The sequence below is a fragment of the Neodiprion lecontei genome, chromosome 1 (assembly GCF_021901455.1).
Source record: "Neodiprion lecontei isolate iyNeoLeco1 chromosome 1, iyNeoLeco1.1, whole genome shotgun sequence".
Classification (NCBI taxonomy): domain Eukaryota; kingdom Metazoa; phylum Arthropoda; class Insecta; order Hymenoptera; family Diprionidae; genus Neodiprion; species Neodiprion lecontei.
The window spans coordinates 21,038,004-21,058,746 of NC_060260.1; the positions used below are offsets into that span (position 1 = coordinate 21,038,004).

The 20,743-nt window shown below is 40.4% G+C and overlaps 1 protein-coding gene across 7 annotated transcripts in view; it reads right to left on the minus strand.

Moving 5' to 3' along the window:
- Window positions 1–20,743, minus strand: part of LOC107223144 (SET and MYND domain-containing protein 4-like) — a 75,518-nt gene that overhangs the window by 38,823 nt on the left and 15,952 nt on the right. For all 7 annotated transcript variants that reach the window (XM_046731717.1, XM_046731708.1, XM_046731727.1 and 4 more), the window contains exons 3-4: window positions 14,531–15,233; window positions 10,027–10,313 (exon numbers count right to left, since the gene is read on the minus strand). In XM_046731717.1, the coding sequence (XP_046587673.1) occupies window positions 10,027–10,313; window positions 14,531–15,233 (990 nt within the window). The remainder of the gene's footprint in view (window positions 1–10,026; window positions 10,314–14,530; window positions 15,234–20,743) is intronic.

The window sequence follows — 20,743 nt, forward strand, 5'->3', positions numbered from 1 at the left end:
TGCGATTAGCGCGTCGAGTATGATCTAGATCACGTTTTTGTTTAGCGGTTTATAATTAAGTGACGAGTAGCGTCGTAGTCGAGGACGATCGCGGGCAGCGCATCGAGTCCGATTTTGTTTTTGGTTTTTGCGAGTTAGGGTATTATTAAGACGGCGACTAGCGCACGTAGGCCGTAGAGGTTTCCTAGATTTATTCACCTTTTTTTTTATTATTTGGTTTGTTTCTCCCTTTCTTATTTCTTTTGGATTAAATTTAAACCTTTGTATTTGGAATCGTGAAGGACGACTTGCGCAGTCGTAGTATTATTTTTATTTTTATTTTTTTTTTGTAATATCGCTGACGAGAAATATATTATTGGAATTTTATAGTGATTTGGCCACATCACGCGTTGGCTTACTTGTGTTGCATTTCTCTCTACCCAGAAATTACCCCTCCCCTCTCCGCGGTACTGAGCTATCGAGTATATGGTCACGGTATTTCGCATTACCGATTTCGAGCCGTGTTAATCACGCCAGGCGCCCAACAAATTTCGCGATATTGTTTTAGGTCCAGGGTACATCGCGGACGCCGATTTATTGTGCACGAGATAAGTTCTCGGTCATTTTCTCCGAGTGACCGAAGAGCGGGAAAAATCCACATCACAGTACATAGTGTATATGTAGTATATATACTGACATACATAGTATATATGTCGCATCACCATATTGTGTCATTGTTACATTTTGATCACCGGTTGTATGACGTTGATGGATCTTCGAGTATCTAAAATATATATAGTATATATTAGACTGGCCCAAAAAAAAAAAAACTATTTTTTTTTCGATCTCCAGCTTCATGAAATCATTTATGCGGTAAGCATTAGGAATATTCATGAAAGTATTGCACGAATATGAATATCATTTCTGTGATATTTTCAGAAATGTTTCAAGTGACTTGAAAACGCGGAATTTATCATCATCTTTTTGATAATTCATAATAGTCAGTCAAAAAAATTAATGGGACGGGTTTACGTTCTTGTGGCAGTAAGGATGCAATTGTTATCCCCAAATATTTGACCAACTATCTATCATAGAAGAGTGTAAGCTTCTTTTTTTTATTTTAATTTCCCATGATACATTCTACTGACAACAGAGAAGTGATCGGAACCTGAGAAATGTAAAATTATTTAAACAAAAAATACGACCGACTTCAGAACAATTAATTAATATACCTTTCCTCTGAAGAAAAGATTTATTATTTGATATATTCTCGGTCCCCGCACCCCTCATGGGGCGAAGGGGTACAGGTTGAGCGCCAACCGAGCCGCGTCTCCGGGTGGTGGATGGGAAGACGGCCAGGGAAGACTCCGCACGCCCGTGCCCGAAACCGGGATGCTGGTTGGCATGAAAACCCGCCCAAGGAAACTAAAACCCCGGCCGCGGACCAATTTCCCAAGCCAAGGTGTAAGCTGTCGCGCCGAGGGCTAGATGGTACTCTGGTCACAAGTGTCGCGAACGATGCTCTTGGGGTACCGGGTGCCCCCCCCCCCCCCCCCCTCCCCCCGCCTCCTCATTGCATTAGCCTCATTCCCACAGAGCCTGCTATGGCAGCGGACCGTCCTTTCCTGCTCACTCGTGAGACACCGATGGAGTTAGACCAAAACAAAAACCCAGATTTAAGGACAACGCCCAACGAGGGGGTCTCTACGGAGACTAACTTGCCGATGACAACAATGAACAACGGAACCAGTGGGATGCAGGCGGACGAAGAGACTTTAATCTCTTTGACACGTAGCGTTCTGTCGGTCATGACGACCGCTGGGGCTGGGGGGTTGGAGGGATCGGCACAGCCTGGGACCGCCGCTCCTCCAGCAACAGCAACAGCCGGTAGGGCTCGCCGCAGTAGGGCGTTAAAGAGGAGGGCTAGGAAGGCCAGGCTAGCCTTTGGGACCTCCTTTGAGACGACCCCTGCGGGAGACCCTCCTTTTCCATACCCGCACACCCCAGGACGGGCGGCCCATCTTTTGGGCAGCTTGATACCGAGGTGCAACAAGAAGATAACCAGGCGCCATCGGAGGGAACGGGTCTAAAAAGATCCAGGCCCTCGGACGGCACGCCTCCAGAAGTCTACTGGGCCCCCAAAAGGGACCGAGAAGAGCTCAGACCCAGGAGTTATGTGGTGGCGGCCAGCGGGGGCCGGAGGGTGGTTATTACCTCCTCGGGCTACCCCGGGGTCACTCTAGATTCCAAGCAGGGTGACCTGGTGGTGCGAGCGCTGGAAGGAGGTTCCGCGCTTTGAACAGTGCCGGCATGACCAGGGCGTCCTGTGGGTCACATGCTCAGACGAGGGGGTGCTCACCTGGCTGCGCCAGACGGCCCCGACCTTGACGCTTCGGGCGAAAGCTTCCCTCGGTATTCTGGAAGGGAGCAACTGCCCAGGCTCACAAGAATGATGGTCTTCATCCCTAGTATACCAGTGGAAACGGAGACCATCATGAGGAGGCTGAAGCGCCGAACGCCGGTCTCCCGACCCATCCTTGGAGGGTCTGGGACAGGATGGACTGACTCAAGTCCGTCCATCTGGTGTTGGGCGTAGACGCCAAATCGAGAGAAGTGCACGGAAGGGGGGGGGGGGGGGGGGGGCAGTTCGGCTTGGGGCGTATCTCTTTCAAGAAAAGCCGCCCTATGACGGAGACGAGACCGGACGACCGCCCGCCAGGCAGCGAGGTCGGGAAAGCGCCGCGGGAAAGGGCACCAGCGCTGCGAAGGGCAACGAGGCCGTCACGCGCCGCTGCCTCGACGAAAGACGTGGATCCCTCGGGTTCGAGAACAAGGGGTGAGAGGTCCGCGATCCGAGGCACGAGGGATGCCACAAGAGGAGGTGGAGGAGGCGGAGGTGGCTGTGCCGCGAGGCCCAGGGGTTGTCCCCCTAAAGCTCACGAGCTTACAATCAGTAGAGCCTGGCGGAAGAGCGTGCAGGCAGGTTCGCAAAGGACATTGCCGGGTGCGACCTCCACACCGGCGGAGCTGCTACAAGGGCACCAGCCATCTGGCGACCCTGTGGACAAGGAGGGGGGGACTCGGTAACGGGATACCCTCATCCCCCGAAATAGCGAAGCTGACATCCCACGGCCCGATGACCGCGTGGAAGATCAAGTTTTCGCAGATTAACTTGCAACACTGCAAAGCGGCCTTGGCTATCCATACCCGAAGCCTGGCCGTGGAGCAAACAGACATATCAGTCATTCAAGAACCATGGATTAACGAGGGACTTGTTTGAGGACTAGATAGAAAAACCGGCATGCTAGTGTGCGAGAAAGGCGTTGCTGGACCCGGTGGCGGTCTTCATTAATGGCAGGCATCAGGAACTAAGGCTGAGCCTATTCTGCAGTAGAGACCTGGCAGCAGCCTTGCTCAAGCAAAACGGGAAAAGGGTGAAACCATCGACCTAGTCGTGTGCTCGGCCTAACTTCCCTACGACTCCGTGGAACCACCTCCCTCGAAAGAACTTAAAAGTTAGTCAGGTACTGCACCGACAAGGGGCTGCACCTCGTTGTGGGCTGCGATGCGAACTCATATTACACGGTCTGAGGCAGCTCTGACACTAGTCAGAGGGGTACACCTCTGCTGGAGTACCTATCATCAGTCGAGCTCGACATACTGAACAAGGGCTCAAGACCAACCTTCATCACTTCACACAGACAAGAAGTGATCGACCTTACACTCTGCAGCCCCATGCTTCTGGAACTCATCAGAGACTAGCGGGAGCAAGAAGAAGACACACTCTCAGACCACAGGTGCATCACGTTCTCCCTCGCGGCGAAACCCGAGTTGGATTCGGCGGGATGCGCAGGAATCCCAAGGCAACAGACTGGCACTCCTATAAAGAGGAACTGGGTTCGAGGCTCCAGGGATCCTGCGGCCATTTGAGCAGTGCTAGCTTGGTGGAGAGCAAGGTAATACACCTGCAATCCTCCATAATCCAGGCGTTTGAGGCAGCGTGTCCCGCAAAGCCCAAGGTAAATAGGTCCGAGGTCCCCTAGTGGAACAGAGAGCTGGGTAAATTTAGGTCGAGCTTCCGAGAACTCCTAAACCAGGCCCTTAAGACAAACAAGGACACGGACTGGGTGGCGTATAAGGCTGCCCAGAAAGAGTACATGCAAGAAACTGATCGAAAGATCAAAGACAGAGGCCTGGAAAGGGTTCTGTAGCGAGACCGAGGCCCTACCACTAGTGGCCAAGCTCCGCAGAGTCTTCTCGTCAGACCCATCAATCAAGCATATGCTTGAGGTCCACTTCTCGGGGTCGGGCCCGCCAGTTCAGGGACTGTGGAACTGGAAATCGTTGGGAGAGATCATCATGACGGCCAAGATCAGGTGGGCCATCCACACCTTTGACAGGTTTAAAAGTCCGGGGGCGGATGGGATCTTCCCAGCCCTCCTTCGAGAAGGTGGCGAAGCCGTGATCACCAGGCTGAACAAAATCTTTAGAACGTGCCTAGGAATACGCTACATACCCATGAGCTGTAGGGAGGTCAGGGTCAATGGACATTATGGACATTGAAGGGGCGTTCGACAACACCTCCTTCGATGCAATTTGTGAGGCTGCCACGAGTTCAGCATAAGTGCTATGCTAGTCGACTGGATCAGGCAGAAGCTATAGACCAGGACTGTCACCACCAATCATGGAGGTACCGAGGTCAGGACCCAAGTCGGCAGGGATTGCCCACAGGGGGGTGTACTCTACCCCCTGCTTTGGACCATGGTCATGGACGGACTACTTACGGGGCTCGACAAGATGATGGTGACAGCGGTGGGATATATCGCCGACGTGGCCTTAATCCTCACAGGCGCCCACCATCCTTCTATGACAAGCAAGGTGCAGAACACACTTGACTTTGTTCAGAACTGATGCACATCTCAGGGACTGAGGATCAATCCTAGAAAAACCAAGATGGTACTCTTCACTAGGCAGCGCAACCTCATGATGGGACACATCGAGATCTTTGAGTCGAGATTAACCCTGCGTACCGGGATGCGCTGGACGCAGACGTCGTAAGATCAATGCTGACTTGGGACTGCATCAGTCTTCTATCACGGCTGGCAAAGAATAACCGCATAAGCTTTAGGTATATGGGTGCCTGGGCACAGTGGCATCTAAGGCAACGAGCTGGCACACAATCTAGCCAGAGAGAGAGAGCCTCACGCCGAACAAGCGACGAGGGCTGCCTTGCTGGCCTATCACCGGGGCATGTAAAATGCCTATCTAAGCAATCGACAGAGACCTGCTTCACGGAACTCTGGAGTAGAGCATCGGGCATGGTTCATACGAGGGCCCTATTCCAAGGGGCATCGCACACACTAGCAGCCACGCTCATCAATCTAAAGAGGACCGAGCTGAGAACCGCGATGGGTCTCATTACTGGTCACTGGTACACGGGTACGCGCCTCGTACACTTGGGGGTCAGAACGGAGTCCCTGTGCCCGAGATGAGGGGAAGAGCAGGAGACTCCCCTCCACCTCATCACCCGGTGTGGTGGGCTCGAGGGACTGCGAAAGCAGGCCCTTGGAGCTAGCTACACCGGCGAGGAAAAAATTGCGGAAATAGAGGTGAGCAGGCTGCTTCAATTGCCAAACTGGCCGGCCTCACGTCGGTTCCTACATACTAGGGTGCCCCAACGGGCCTAAGCATAATGGTCCAGCAGGACTGAGCGCTCGATTACCTCCGTCTAACATAGAATACAATACAATACAAATTTGATATATTATTTGATAAACGAACAAAGACTTGCTGAGGCATAAAAATCCTCACGGAGTGGAAGGAAAAGCTCAAGCAAGCCAATAGATAATAGCAAATTTATTGATTCAAAAACTCAGGTAGAATCCGATTACATAAAAAGGTGAATAAACCATCACAAATCAGACACTTTATTTCCAAATTAATCTATCGTGGTTGGAATAATCATTCGCGTGATGAAGCTAACTATGAAAACTCTTTTTAACTATTGGAGAATACATCCGCCGCAATATTGTCGCAATACAAAATGTGCGCTTGATGCCGGAACCATGTTTTTTTCTTAGTCAGGTCGCCGAAAAAAGGATTCACAGGTGGCAAAAGCCCAACTTATTACAGGATTGCAATGTCTCGAGAATAAGGACAAGCCCTTGTCCCGTACACGCAGAGCCAGATCTAAGAAAAGACAGCGGGCGCTAAAGCCCCGAGGCCTCCACAATATGAATTTTGATGTATAAATTGTTAACAAATGGTATGCAAAAAGTGAAAGAAAAATAACTCATGAGAGATCCTAGGGCTTGGGGTTTTTTCCTAATCTCATGACAGAAACTGGCAATACCTAAGTTGTTCTTGTATTCTTATTGTAATAAGGTTTCGGTAACTTGGCGAATGTTTTTAACTTTCAAGATATTTTTGCTTGGATTCCTTCACTTTTTGTAAGTATGCGGCAATGATACTGCTGTACTGAAGTAACCAATCAACTGACTGTCAGTAAACCACAACTATTGTACCTGTTGAAATAACAATACTGCTGATCTTTTTTTCTAACAACTCGAAAGTGGAAAGTACATGATATGTCCGAGAAATTATAGTTCGATTTTGGGTGTACGATGCGTTCTGATAAATAAATCAAAAGGAGCATGTGTCAACTGTGACTGACGTTAGATTATTCATCAGATGTTTATGAACCTCATCGATTTACGATCACGTTGCTAGTGGATTAGAAATTTACACTAATCACTACGAAAATTGGACAGAATATAATTACAGATATGAGAAAGTAATTAACGTGATGTAACGTCAGCTTTTGTGTTAACGACGTTAAGTTTTTTTTAAATTCATATTATTTTTATACAATCAAATAGAGATTGATTCTCTTTTTTTCAAATGGTTTGGGGATGTATACATATTTTTCATTAGATGATAAATTTTTTCTGTCTGAGCTGACAGAAGGCTAGTAAATGAAATTAAGATTTATTTGCTATGCGTTTATTCATTTGTACAACGTAATATAATATAATACGCTTTATAGAAAACTGTTTTGCTAACGTTGATTCAACGTAATATTTGCCCAGTTTTGCTTGCTTTTCCAATTTTTCTGCCAACAGACATTGTAGATTACATTGTTGTTTTATTCGCAGCTGGAAGTAGTAATTTCATCTCCATTGATAATGCCGTTTTCTCATCTTATGCGTCAGGTAAGTGACTCCTTGTTTTATATGTTAACCCATACGTATAGTTGGCGGTGATTCCAGTTCATATTTTGTGTATTTTCACTGGTTCAAGTTGTGTATATTATTTCTTTTGAATTTTTCTGAAGTAGATGTCATCATATACAGCCTTGGAGTTTTCAGTGTTATTTGTCATAAATAGCCGTTTTCAAGTTGCACCCTGCATGTTAGTGATTTCTCGTAACGAGTTCGTAGTATATAATCCAAGACTGCGATCAAACTAACATGAAATTCATTTCCAGCATTGTTTTTGAGTGGTAAATATATGTAATAGTTCACTAATAATTGATGAAACACATGTCGTATAATTGTAAAATATTCGACATTGCATTGGAACCATTAGTATTAGAGTAAACAATAGATTGATTTAGATAATTACAATTGGTCAACATATCGCAATAGCAAGGAATTACATGTAATATTATATCAGCACATGCAGATCATGGTTGGAACTGCAGCAAAAGTTGTTTCATAAAGATACAGGCCAGTGTGCAAGGTTTCAAATGATTGGTCAGTGATATATGAATTGTAGCGTACGTTATTTGAATAATCTGATAGATAGTATATCTCACCAGGTATCAAACGATTTGATCAGATTTTACAAAATATCAAGTGATTGAATTGACTTCATAGATTTTAAAAGACTTAATATCACTCTGAATTATGTCAGCATTTACAAATTGATCTTACAACAAATCAACATACTTATTTTAAAATATTTCACTAGTTTACATAATATCAGAAAATTTCAATTGATTTGAACGATTTCGAGAGATTTTATTTCAAACGATTTAAAAGATTCTATAAGGTTTCTTATTACTTAAAGTATTTCACAGTATATTTATTTGGTTTACTCTTGCAATGAAAGCTACTATTTTTAATTGCGTTCTGTAGCATAGTCGAGTATTTTATTTTGCAATGAAACACTGAATAAATGTAATCTAATGAGAATCAAGATACGTAACATACCGTCTGATTTAAGGCATCATATCTATTCTTCTACTAGCTACGGTTTGCATTGATTTGTCAGGTTCATGGCGAACGAACAACCTTCTCCTGGACATATTTTTGCTAGCCATTTATGCGTGACGCAAATGTTTCTGATTGTTATTTGGGCTGTTTTGCAAATTCGTAACGATTGCAGAATATCGCATCATCGTTGGTTTAATTCTGTATCTACACGTAGCTCAAAGAATCTGTATTGTGCAATCACAAGAGCCCGTAATATAGATGTCAGTGATAATTAACATCAATCGGCATAAAACGATGGTCGTCGTACTTTTTCACTCACGACACTTGATCACTGTTTCACTCATTCACTTATTTTATAAAATAATGGGCTTCACCGACTTTTACCAAATTTACAAATTGATTTCAAGATTGAATAACATATAAAAAAAAAAAGAATTTACTATAAACATTTTTACGATCGGCAGAGTGACCGATCCGCGTGGAGGCTGGTGTCACTAAGAAGGACACTGGACAATGTCTCAAACTTTGTATTAGGGACCTGATAGAGAGGCACTCGAATGATGAAAAGTGAAAACATGGTCTACGCTCTTGTAGATAGGTTTGGAAACGAAAGGTGGTGGAGGATGCCCTCATTTTGAGAGCATGTTTTGTCGTTCATACTGTGGCCGTCGAAGGCGCTGATAGGTAGGGTTGTATAGAAAACAAACGTTCATAACCTTATTTTGAGTATCCGTCAATAAGCCGTTAACCACGGTTCCAGTCTGAGGTAAACAATAATACCGACAGTTGACCAATGATTGAGTAATTATTGAAAAGTAAATTTTGTTGAGCCAATTACATGTATTCATTCAGCCCCCATACCTTGGTAAAAATTATTGTACAGTTTTTGGGAAGATCGTTAGCAACGATCTAGTTTACAATTTACTCGATCGCTTTGAAACTCATATTTTGCATAGGATAGCAGTCGTCAATTCCAAATTCAGATTGTGGATCAACAAAGTACATGAATATAAAATACCACACACCTGCACACGCGGCAATCAGACTACCAATTTGGCCTCAAAACGAGGGCCTCCTATACCATCTGAAACTCGAGATCGTTGTCAGATCTGTATTCAAGACAGTGTTATGGCCTATCCAAATCTTGTGGTCTTAGTGACGTACGGGGTACTGGTACAGCACTCAGATGTTTTTTAAAAACATGTTACACGTTATTCTGAGTATTGCGCAGCTTGAAAAATTAGAATTCGTCCAGTCATGGTCAAAAAAAAAATTCTTAATTTGCTCGGTAATTTCACGTCGAGAAAATTTCTTCGCAGTGAAGTTATTGCGTCCTCAAGCAATACGGATGAGACTACGCACGCACTCAAATAAAGGTGTTCACGGACGGTAGTAGCGCTGACTGTGCATCGGCAGGTGTGATGATACTGCATCTAACGAATCAGGCCCATTCAAAACATTCGAAGTATTTCTGATGTTTTGAACACGAAATAATAATGTTAGCTTCCACTGAAAAAATATTTTTGAAATACCCAATTGGATTTTAGAATTTGAAATTTATAAAAAGCTGATAACATAACAAAACACAAATGAAAATTCTAATAATTATTATAAATCATAGCCGATTGCCTGAGCTATGAGAAAATTTGCTCTTAAAAAAAAGAACCTTATTTCTATTGAAATTTTTTCTGACTCTAATCTATAAATGACTTTCTTTTGTTATATTATGAAAACCTATAGATTGAAGTTTAATTTGTTTCTACTGTCAATAATCTATTGATAAGGCTTGGGAGTTTTACGAGTATATTCAATGCAGCTGGAATTCAAATACCTGAATTGGATTCTGCTATTTCCGTGTCCTTCCTCAGCTCGTCAATCAGCATACCATTTTGCGTAACCATGATCAGTAATCGCATAATTTTTGTCAGCATTCGTATTTTATCTTCGTCAACATTTAGTAAATTCGGCAGAAGAGATATGATCCGACATTCGATTTGATGTGCTGCAGCCCAAGCCAATTTTTGACAATGATTCGAACAGTACAAAGCCATTGGACAGTTCGGGCAAGCAATCAAATTGTAGCATTTAGAGAGGCAATGATTACAATGCGTATAGTACCTAAACAAATTTTTTAATATATAGTATAACAGGAAAATCATAAGTTTCGTTTTCCAACATCCGCTAGGAAAGTTCGCTTTGTGAAACCTATGTAGCGTGCGTGAAATGCCGCATTCTCAAAAAGTACGGTAAAATGTCATTGGTGCATGCGCACAACTAAAGTGCTCGATTTTACACACAATCTTCTTTCGCCAATGCGCAATTTCAAATATCTCAATTCGAGGCATTGTATCATTGAGCGCCAGAGTACCTTCATTGCTTCACAAACCAAACTTTCCTTCACAGGTGTTGAAAAAAAACGTGTGCAACATGTGCGGCGCGACGATATCTGACTAGTTTGATTACAGCGCTCGCCTTGGCTCATGCTGCATCCACACAACACTTGTGAAATTATAGAATTCCCTTCTGCTCGTACCATCAACTTCACACTCGCATTCATGCAAATGCTGTACTCGCCTTTGCGACTTGCGCTGCAAACTTCACACTCCTCGGAACCGCCCACTTTCCATATTTGTAACACGATATACTATTATTTATCCGCCATAAGTATGATTGGAAGTGTGCTAAATTTGAATAAAATGTGTGCATCATAAATTAGTTCACCAGGTTATTTCGTGCAATGGTTCTATAGAATTCATTCTACGTCAAACCAAATACTCTTAAAACATCATTATTTTTAATTTGCCTGATATTTTTTTCATGTACTCTACGACCGTAAAAAAGATTCTTGTTCTATGAAATAGACGTAATATCCGTATAGGGTGTTTTTTAGTAAACGCCACAGTATGTACATAGGGTTCTCAAGGAAGATCCGCGAAGTGTCCGCCTCTGATTTTGATAAAACTTGGTAGGTCGGTAAATTAGGTCCTATTATGCAATAGATTAGGAATTGTCAAAAATAACATTAGGGGGGGGGGTAGTTCACCCCCTTAAAATTAATTTCAGCCGATATAAAAAAATACGGATCTTTTATTTTAGCGTACTTAACATTACTACGAAGTTTTATCAAAATCGGAGGCGGACACTTCGCGGATGTTCCTTGTGAGTGAAGGCGTTAGAACCTGTTTTGTGAAGATCGCTATACGATTGCAGATGTCACGCGGTTCACGCCGCGCTCTCTTCCATATGATGTGACTCCGTTATTATTTTGAATTTTGGTCTTAAATTTGTACTTTCAAAATGTGAAAGAAAAAAAAAAGTTGATAATTTTTTATTCACCTATCGGAATACCCCCCCCCCCCCCCCCCCCCCCCCAGTGGTAGGCAACTCAATTTACTGCGGCGTTTACTCGGAAACACTCTGTATTTTCGATTTCAGATTATGATTTCAAGTTTCACATTTGAATGTATCGTGAGCAGCCGATGCATCAAGAGTTTACAATAATTTCCGGATTCAGTTCGGCTACTAATTGTGTCAGCTTCCTACGGGGCTTTCATAGGAAGCTGCCTGATTTAATGAGTTAGAAGTTAGCTTCAGAAAAAAAAAAAAACAAGATACAGATATCTTTCTTAAAAATTCTATCCGAGTACCTAATATTGATGTATATGATCTAATGATAAAAATATTTTCAAAGGTAGAACGTGCTGAAATTTATGGTTATATTTTCATTATTTTTATATATGATTTTGAAATGGTCATACGAAAATTCACTTCTTGGACATGAAAACCTTAAACAATCCTACAAAATTTAGAATGTGTTGTTGCAATTAGGACTTGTGTAAAAAAATACAAAAAAAATTATGACTAGTAGGTTAAGTTGAGTTCTGATAGCTTATCATACAATTGCATAAATAACAGATATATGTGGAAGAAATTGTTGTTGGATTAATTACAATCTCTGGCAAAATGAGGAACTGGCGCTGTTTGCTGTTACAGTTCCTAGATCGACAGTTTCATTTGCATGGGGAAAATTTAAAAATATAAAAATGGTAATAATGTCACCAACCTAAGCAACAACCCGCAAAGTAGTAAATGTAACGATAAATTTTTCCATGTAGAATACAAGCATTTAACCACTATAATCGGACAAAAATTAAAAGTATTCATGTTGAAATTATTCAAGTTTGGCTTTATGGAAAATCACTTGTGACCTTTACTAGTGAAATACTCTTTAATTGCAACATTATACTGCAGATGTCCATTGATGTCAAAGTGATGACGCCTCGTTCCTATTACTTCACATTACTTTACTAGTACTCTAGTTACGACAAAAATACGCCAACAGGTTAACTACTGCTGTACTCTGATAGCAACACTCCATTAAGGTATATATTTTCACACTTGACTTTGGTTTGGTACCAAAATTTTATAATTGAAAGCCATTATTGTTCTTCTTAGTGTTACGTCTGGCGTATTGCTCGGGCATACCTTTTTCGAAATCAGAATATAACTAGGACTCTCAATACGTGAAGTGTTTTTCAAAATTCCCTTTCAACGCTGTAACGAAAGCTACAGCCATACATAACATTAAAATATCGTATTGCCTAAACTGACGAGTTCCACCCCTCCTGGCAAAAGTCACGTAGAGACCAGCAACGATCCCTAGTCTAAGGTTCAACTTTGTTTCTTATAACTGGTACCAAGAACTGAGACGAGAGACTGCTGAATTAGCATCAGCAGCGCTCAGCCTAAAAATATCTCTCTTTTTAATTTAAACTTATCATCAATAATTAGGATAACCCACTAACTTTGGAACCACGAAATTAAAATGATTCTCTGTTAAGATGTATGGATTAATGCGTGAGAATTATCTTAAGATACTTTTTGTCAACATCTTACACGTGTAAGCGACGAAATTGAGAATCGTCGGAACACCGTCGAAGAGCGCGAAGTAACGCTGACCGTGTAGATTTGGGCACCAGGATGTCGCCCTCGCACATCATTGGCTAATTACCGTTGTAATTTATTGCAACTGCAGCTCTTTGAACGTGAAATATTAACAATGTTTTCTTAAACATACAATTCTTTACAATCAATATTTACAAGTCTACGTATTCTACGCTGTTCGCTCGAGTTCTTTTTATTGGCACCTCTGGTTCATCATCGCTCTCGTCACTTAAATCATCTTCGATCTCGTCCTTAAATTCTATTTGACTATCATTGCTGCTGTCATCAGATACAATTAATAGTTTAGGAGATCCTAGTAGAAAACCTGTTTTTCAAAACTTTAAACGCGTGTCAAAAATTTAGAAAGTCAAATCTTTGGTTGGAAAGTAGTAGGCGTTCATGTGGGCTATAATCGTTACCAGAATCCGCAGGTCTCATCCCTTCTGCACGCCGTGACATAAAACTGCCCTTTTTTCTACCCGTTTCTTGGACTAATTTAAAGATAAGTTAATTCGAGTAGTCTTCTAAAACATCATTCCAAATTTTGCATAACGTCGTATTAAACAAAAACAAGTGACCTAGCTGCAGATAATAACCTTGGCTATTCAGAGAGACACTCTCCTGTCTACAGCTCGGCCCCCAAATCATATTTTTGCCGGCTCAAATCGGAGCTAAGTAACGCATGTAATTCTGCGGATCGACTGATCCGTAGCGCAGGATTGGACTATTAACATAAGTTACATGTAATCTAAAAAGAGAGGTACCATATAATAATAACCGACCAGAAGTAGAAATAATAGTCGTTCAGGACAGATGTTTTTAGCAAGCATTATGTTTAGTTATATATTATTCATATATTATTAAAAGAACCCTACGTTTTGAAAGAAGCGTAAACGGTTGAATTCAATTAGTTCTACAGCTTCTCTGTATTATAATATGAATTCGTCCGTCGACGTTATCTATGTTTAAATTCAGACATTTTATGATTATACCTTTTTTGGTTTTTCTTTTATACCATTCATTCATTTCATAATAATCGTTTGCAGAATATACGTTATCTTCTAACAATCAAAATCATATTCAACCATGTATTTTGAACGATAACCTATCCCATTTCATTACAAATTAGCCTCAACCATTTAAACAATTCTCACAGACTTGTATAGGACTAGGCAACAACGTACCCACATTACCGGCTTATCGAGAGGTAAGTCTTTCTTAGTTTTAATTTTTATTCATTGTCGTTACGTGGGAGGATCTTTGATTATTAATTAATCATTAACTACCACCGCTCAGTACACTCTCACCCCCACGTAACATTAGTATGTGATTTTGAAAAATAATGCCGTCAAAGGAGACCTTGAATCACTCATACTCATTTATTCCCTCACCTTTCTGCATATATAACCGAAGCAAATGGTTTCTCTGCTGCAATAACATCCCCTGGCTTGAACGCTTTAGTAGCAATCAGGTGTCTTCCAAATTTTTCAGAATACGTAATTTGTACTCCGTCACTAGCCGATGGAGCCTCTTTACTTGGACCATATGCAAGTTGCGGCAGGCCTTCATTCGCAAGATATTCGGGTATTTCTATATCTCTTGAGGTTTTGCAATCCAGACTGTTTATGGAGCAGTTTTTTACGTCACACGTGATATTACTTTCAGTCAAAGATCGTTCTAAAGCAGCCATCTCAAATCCCATGTCTGGGATTAACGTGAATTTTTCGCATACATCATTTTCCACACTGCTGTCAGATGCACACTTCTCTTTAGGTTCGGTGTCCGAGCTGTGATTATTTTCTATCCTGTTCATACCATGTAATTTGCCATTTGATTTGCTCGTTCGTTTCATGACTGCTGACATAGCATTTTGGCCTCTTTCTTGTAATTTTTTTTTCTTACTCGCTGGGTAGTCCAAAGACAATGCTGCGTTAATATCTATTAGACACTCTTCGTACAATTGTTTTCTGTACAAGGCGGCGGAGCGGTTTGCATAGGCATAAGCCATTAGCTCAGGGCTATCTGCGTAGGCTAAGCTCTTAGTATAGCTCTCAATAGCTTCAATATCTTCTCCAGATACAAATCGTTGGTTCCCTAAGTATTTTAAAAACAAGTTTTTCTCAATACGAATACATGAGTATGTTATGCGGTAAATGTCAAAATTTTGGTGACTGAAAAATTAACGAGGGTACCAGGAATCGAATCCAGAATCTATGGATGCTTATAGTTCGCCTGAGATTTGCACTACTACTCCACCTAACCCTGGAGACTGTGCCCTTAATTTTTCTAATCACCTCAACTCTTGAACTTAATTCGTGTGCTGTATTACATTACATTTAATTAATTTTTCTTATTCTACAAGGATATTATATATTATAATTGTACTTATTCTACAATGATATTATGATTGTTAGATAAAAGTAGTATTATGATTATTAAATTATAACCGTATTGTCATTTAGTTGCGAACATAGATATATTATACGAGGTTCACTGCCAAATGACGATGCGAAAGATTGCTAGAAATTCCAGAAGGAATGTAACGTTAAGGTTGACGAACAATACCTCAATCGCTCGTGCTTGGTGATTTAAGGTATTGCTGGTGCTAAATTCATGGCTGGGCATGACAGATTGGACGGAGTAGTACATTGTGCACCGAGAGCAAAAACGAGCGGTTGATAAGCGCAAACGCTCGTTTTTTCTCGAGGTTTACATACTATTTTCTTAAGGACGTTGCCTACTCCCGGCGGAACTGCTGCTTGCAGAAGTTCACGTGATGCAAGTTTTCTCCGTCATTTATAAAGATATCGAACTTCTATTACAAGCATTATGAAGGCGAAGGAGCAATCTGTGTCGTGTATTTTTCCGAATTTCAAATTTTTTTTCAGAGTCGTAGAAAACAGCACTGAAAGTGAGCAAAGTTCCCGTTGTAATAAGACAAGAACGAATTTTTTTTCACAATTATACGAAATACACGACACAGATAAATTCTTCACCTTTGATTTAGGACTAAGAGCAATAAAATCGAACTTAAGAGTTGCGAGAAAACTTGCACGAGCTGAAGCATGAAACAGCGGATTTTCGCCGCGAATAGCGATTGCTTGCTGGCGCCATCTCTGGCTTAAGCCGCCCGTCGTACGAACTAACGGCCGTAGCAGCAGTCTTCATTTAACACGTGCAAACCCGTAATTCAAACCGCGAGGCGTGAGCGTTATTCGGTGTGTTCTTCGTGAGTAAATATTAGTAAAGCATCTAAAATCCCTTGATAAGTGTTCATCGGTCATTCGCTACGACTAAGATAAGGAAAGTGTTACGGAAAAGTAAGAAAAAGGGCCAGGGTTGGAAAAATTTGGCGGGTTATCAGCGGGAGAGGTTGAGATAAATAGAATGGCATCAAGTTTGCTTACATAGACTTGATAGTTTTCATTTTCAGACCGACTAACTAACATGCACGTTTTATTAATTCAGAACACCGTATTTTCCTAACAATCTCTTCGAATTATTATTTACCGTCCCTTTCTCAATGTGTGTTTTGTCAACCTATTCTTCGGAAAATCATTTTCCATCTTTCGTCCACTCACGATTACAAACTTACCGATGACTATTACCGCACACTGATCTACCTAATTGACTATTTGATTGTGATATTTGACATCTACTGGACAAGGTCAATGCACAATACACTAATGAATTGAAAACATGACGTGCTATCGAAGACATTGTTGCAGCTTGAAGTTTCAGTGCCAGCCACGTTCGGTACGCTACATTCACGTTTCGAAATGAGCCAATTATTCAACTCGATGAGACCTGAGACTTGACTCCAGCACTGATTCAGCTTTATCAGTTATGTTCGGGTCTTCTCCACATTACGAAAAGGAAGTGGTGCTATTTCGTAGTTTGGATGCCGAAAGGACTGATCTTTGACAAAATTATTCGCGACGACAATTTTTGGAAATTGAAACTGTAAAATAAATTAGCTGACGTTTTTCATTTCTGCCTTTTGCCAGCAATAGTACACTCCAGACGTGCTCGACAACTTCCGATTCGCGACCCTCCTCAAATAAATGAAGCTAGAAATTCTGCGGTCGAATCAAAAAACTCAACGACTGATGTTTCCATCCGTAAGAAAAAGAAAATGACAACCGACAGTACTAACGAGTGACTATACAGAAGTTTTTACATATTTGTATATTTTTCCTTTCATTTATAGATAACTATTTCACAATAATGTCACACACAGAAAACTATTCTTGATTCAAGAATATTTCAATTCTTCATTCAAGGATTGTTTTCTTTGTGTGTAGGCCATTTTTTTATTTTTTGTGTTACAAATCAACCCTCGCATGTATATCCTGCTTGTTAAATTTTCATTTTTCAATTACAGTCTATTCGAAATTTTGCACGGATACAACGTGCTTTCACATTATGTTTTCAAGTTCAGAAATTAATGAATTTCTGAATAATGATCTCTCATATTCGCTTGGTGAATGATTGCATCTTTCATTCCATAATATTTATTGAAACAGTTTATTTTTAAGATTCGTTGTATTTCTATAATAATTACTTGTTATACCAATGAAACGTCATAACGGAAAGCGAAAAGTATGGTATTCCACGCGATCGAATGTATATATTTTATTTATTGACGCGCCATTACTTTTGATTATATTTTGTACCATAGATTTTGCTGATTTTTCAATACGCCTTATCTATCAATTTCTAATATACTCCTGCATGTATAACTCAATTTTTTTGATTTACTAATTTTCTCTTGAATATCTATCGATGTATGTGACACTTTTGGTTTTTCCTGACATGGTTGAGAGGTTGGGACGGGATAGAGTGGGTCTCTTCATCGCAGCGACTCCCACATGGTGAGACCTGGGTCATTGATGGCAATGCATTTAGTAGGTATGCGCGATTCTAGATCGATCAACTCAAGAATCGAACTTTTGGGTCGAGAAAATAGATCTTTTGTATTGATACTTTACTAATCGATTTTTTCTAGAATCGATTCCAAGTTTGCAAGGATCGGATTAGGTTCTTAAATCTTCAATTAAAAAAAGTTTTGAAAGTCTATTTTGGCGTTCCGTATTTTATGAATAATATAGGTTTGAGAATACAAAAGAATTGACCAATTTCTAGCGCTTAATAAATCTAATATCACAACTAATAAAAAATGCTTCCCACCTAGTCGGCTTGGGTTGTGTAATATGTATATGAGAACTATTGCTGTGATGAACAAATATGACCCAAAGCAAACTATTGTTAAATATTAAAACTGTTGAATAAGTACTACATTTGTGTGACACGATTTTTAATCTCCAATATAGACACCGGTTTCCAGTTCAACTAAAAAGTAAAAATAACGATCATTCTTCTAAAGATCAATCTTTTGTATCCGATTTTTTGGATGAATCGGTTTTTCCAAAATTAATTCGAATCGATTCTGAGAATCGATCTTTTGCTTGAGATCGCCCATCCCTAGTATTTAATCATGAATTAGCTAACTGCTGTTTCGGGTAATTTCTCTTGTAATATTTTTCATTTTACTGCAACGAGTTATGCAATAGATCTCTTGAAAACACGAAGATTATTCAATAATTTCTGTAACTTATTATTATTTGCAAAAGCAATAAATATTTGAAATAATATGTATACGTGCCAACCTCTCCTTGGATAAACGTATCATCAACCACGCCAAACTCATACGGGCTTCCAGTTATATTCCTCGCACGTCAGAACTTCAGAACGTTCAAGTGCAAGCGGCCTGGTCCCAACGGAGTGCAGAGTGGGGGGCCATAGCACGCGAGGGGCATAGACTTAAGTCCTGCCCACTCTTCCCCTTGGCCGCTTGGCTTGAGTCGCGCGGGAAGCCAAAGTTCCCGCGCGAGCTCGGTAGGCAACGTCCTTAACACTGAAATTTGCCGGGCCAGCAAATTATTTTATATAACCCGAGCATGTTTTACGCGGTTTTACAAATCTAATTGGGATCGACTTTTCTTCTAATTACGAATTGTGAATATCATTAAAATCCTTGTTTCTTCTAATTACAAATTATAAATGTTATTAGAATTGGTTTTTCTTCCAGTGACAAATTACGAATGTCATTAGCATCGGTTTTTCTGTTAATTACAACTTACGAATGTAATTAGAATTGGATTTCTTCGACTAATTAAATTCTTTATTTGTAATTATAATGTAATTATTTAAAAAAGCGCCTAAAACTGTAATTATGTAACATTCTTAAACATCGATTCTTATTGCATGTTGAGAAATTTTGAATTTTATATTCTCATTAATCAAGCCCTATGGTATAGAAAAAAAATTCGAGATTCTTGTACTAAGATACTTCAAAACCGCAAGTTATTACTTCAGACTTTCTTCCCCATACTTTTTGACGATGCTCCTATACCGGCAAATATTTTTTAGAAGTAAGATATTTTTCCAGAAGAAGCAATTTGCAAGTTTCAATTTGCAGCCTGTTTTAAACTTACACTTACTTTCGCGTAAGCTCCGTATTGTTTCTTACAAAATTTTACAAAGCCAATCAAACAGTAATGTAATGTTCGGAAAATTGAAGTCTCATAACTTATATTTTGTAAACACAGATTTTTCACATAGCTCAAGTTGAATGCACATTCTCGAAGTTACTCGTATGTCCTTGGAATGATCTATGAATGTCTAAAGTATGATTTCAAGTAGTTCGAAAAATGATATCAAATACGTTCAGAAAATATTATTACGATCCTAATGATAATTGTACTTTTTAATTAGAAGAAAAAATTAGTTTCATTACATTCGTAATTTTTAATTACAATAAAAACCGATAGCAATCACATTCGTAATTTGTAAATAAATTGTGATGAATTAAAAAAACGCCCAACACTGATAGCAGTTCATACTTTTTCGCAAGAGTGTGTGTAAAATTTGATTTTACACTCACGGGCGTAACAGGAAAAATTCAGTTCTTTGCGTTTCTATACCACTATGTACTATAGAAATGCCCTAATAATATATCCTTTACGATATTTATGACACATAGGTAATATATGTATACGACATATAATAGAAGACACAGTTTCATTTTCTTCCATTTTCATGCAGGTACAAGTGTGTAACCTATGACTCTTCTCCGTGCCGCACCATATAGTCAGTGCCGCTTTGACGATCGACAACACAAAGCGTGCTCCGTCCTTTTGTACGTATTTGTACATTATCTACATTTTAACCATATCAAATTAAAAAAAATGTGATGATACTCAAATTATTGTGTGAATCAATGTTTGTTTAATTAAATAACCGTGACGATATTTTTAAGAACTATCCCATTCAACTGTGCATTTGTTAGCATAAATATTTTTTCGTATGCATGTTTAATATTAATTTTTTTTTCATGTATATGTTAGTATTTCTCAGTATTCATAGCATTCATAGTATTTCATAGGTGGAGTGGGGCCAACCCCCCGCGGAAGCCCCCCCCCCCTCCTCGCCCCCCTTATATTGCAACCACGGCTGGCACCTCCAGGCACAATTTCCTGATGTAACGCAATATAATTTACTATACATATGACAATTTTTCGCGTACTATTACAAAAAATAGC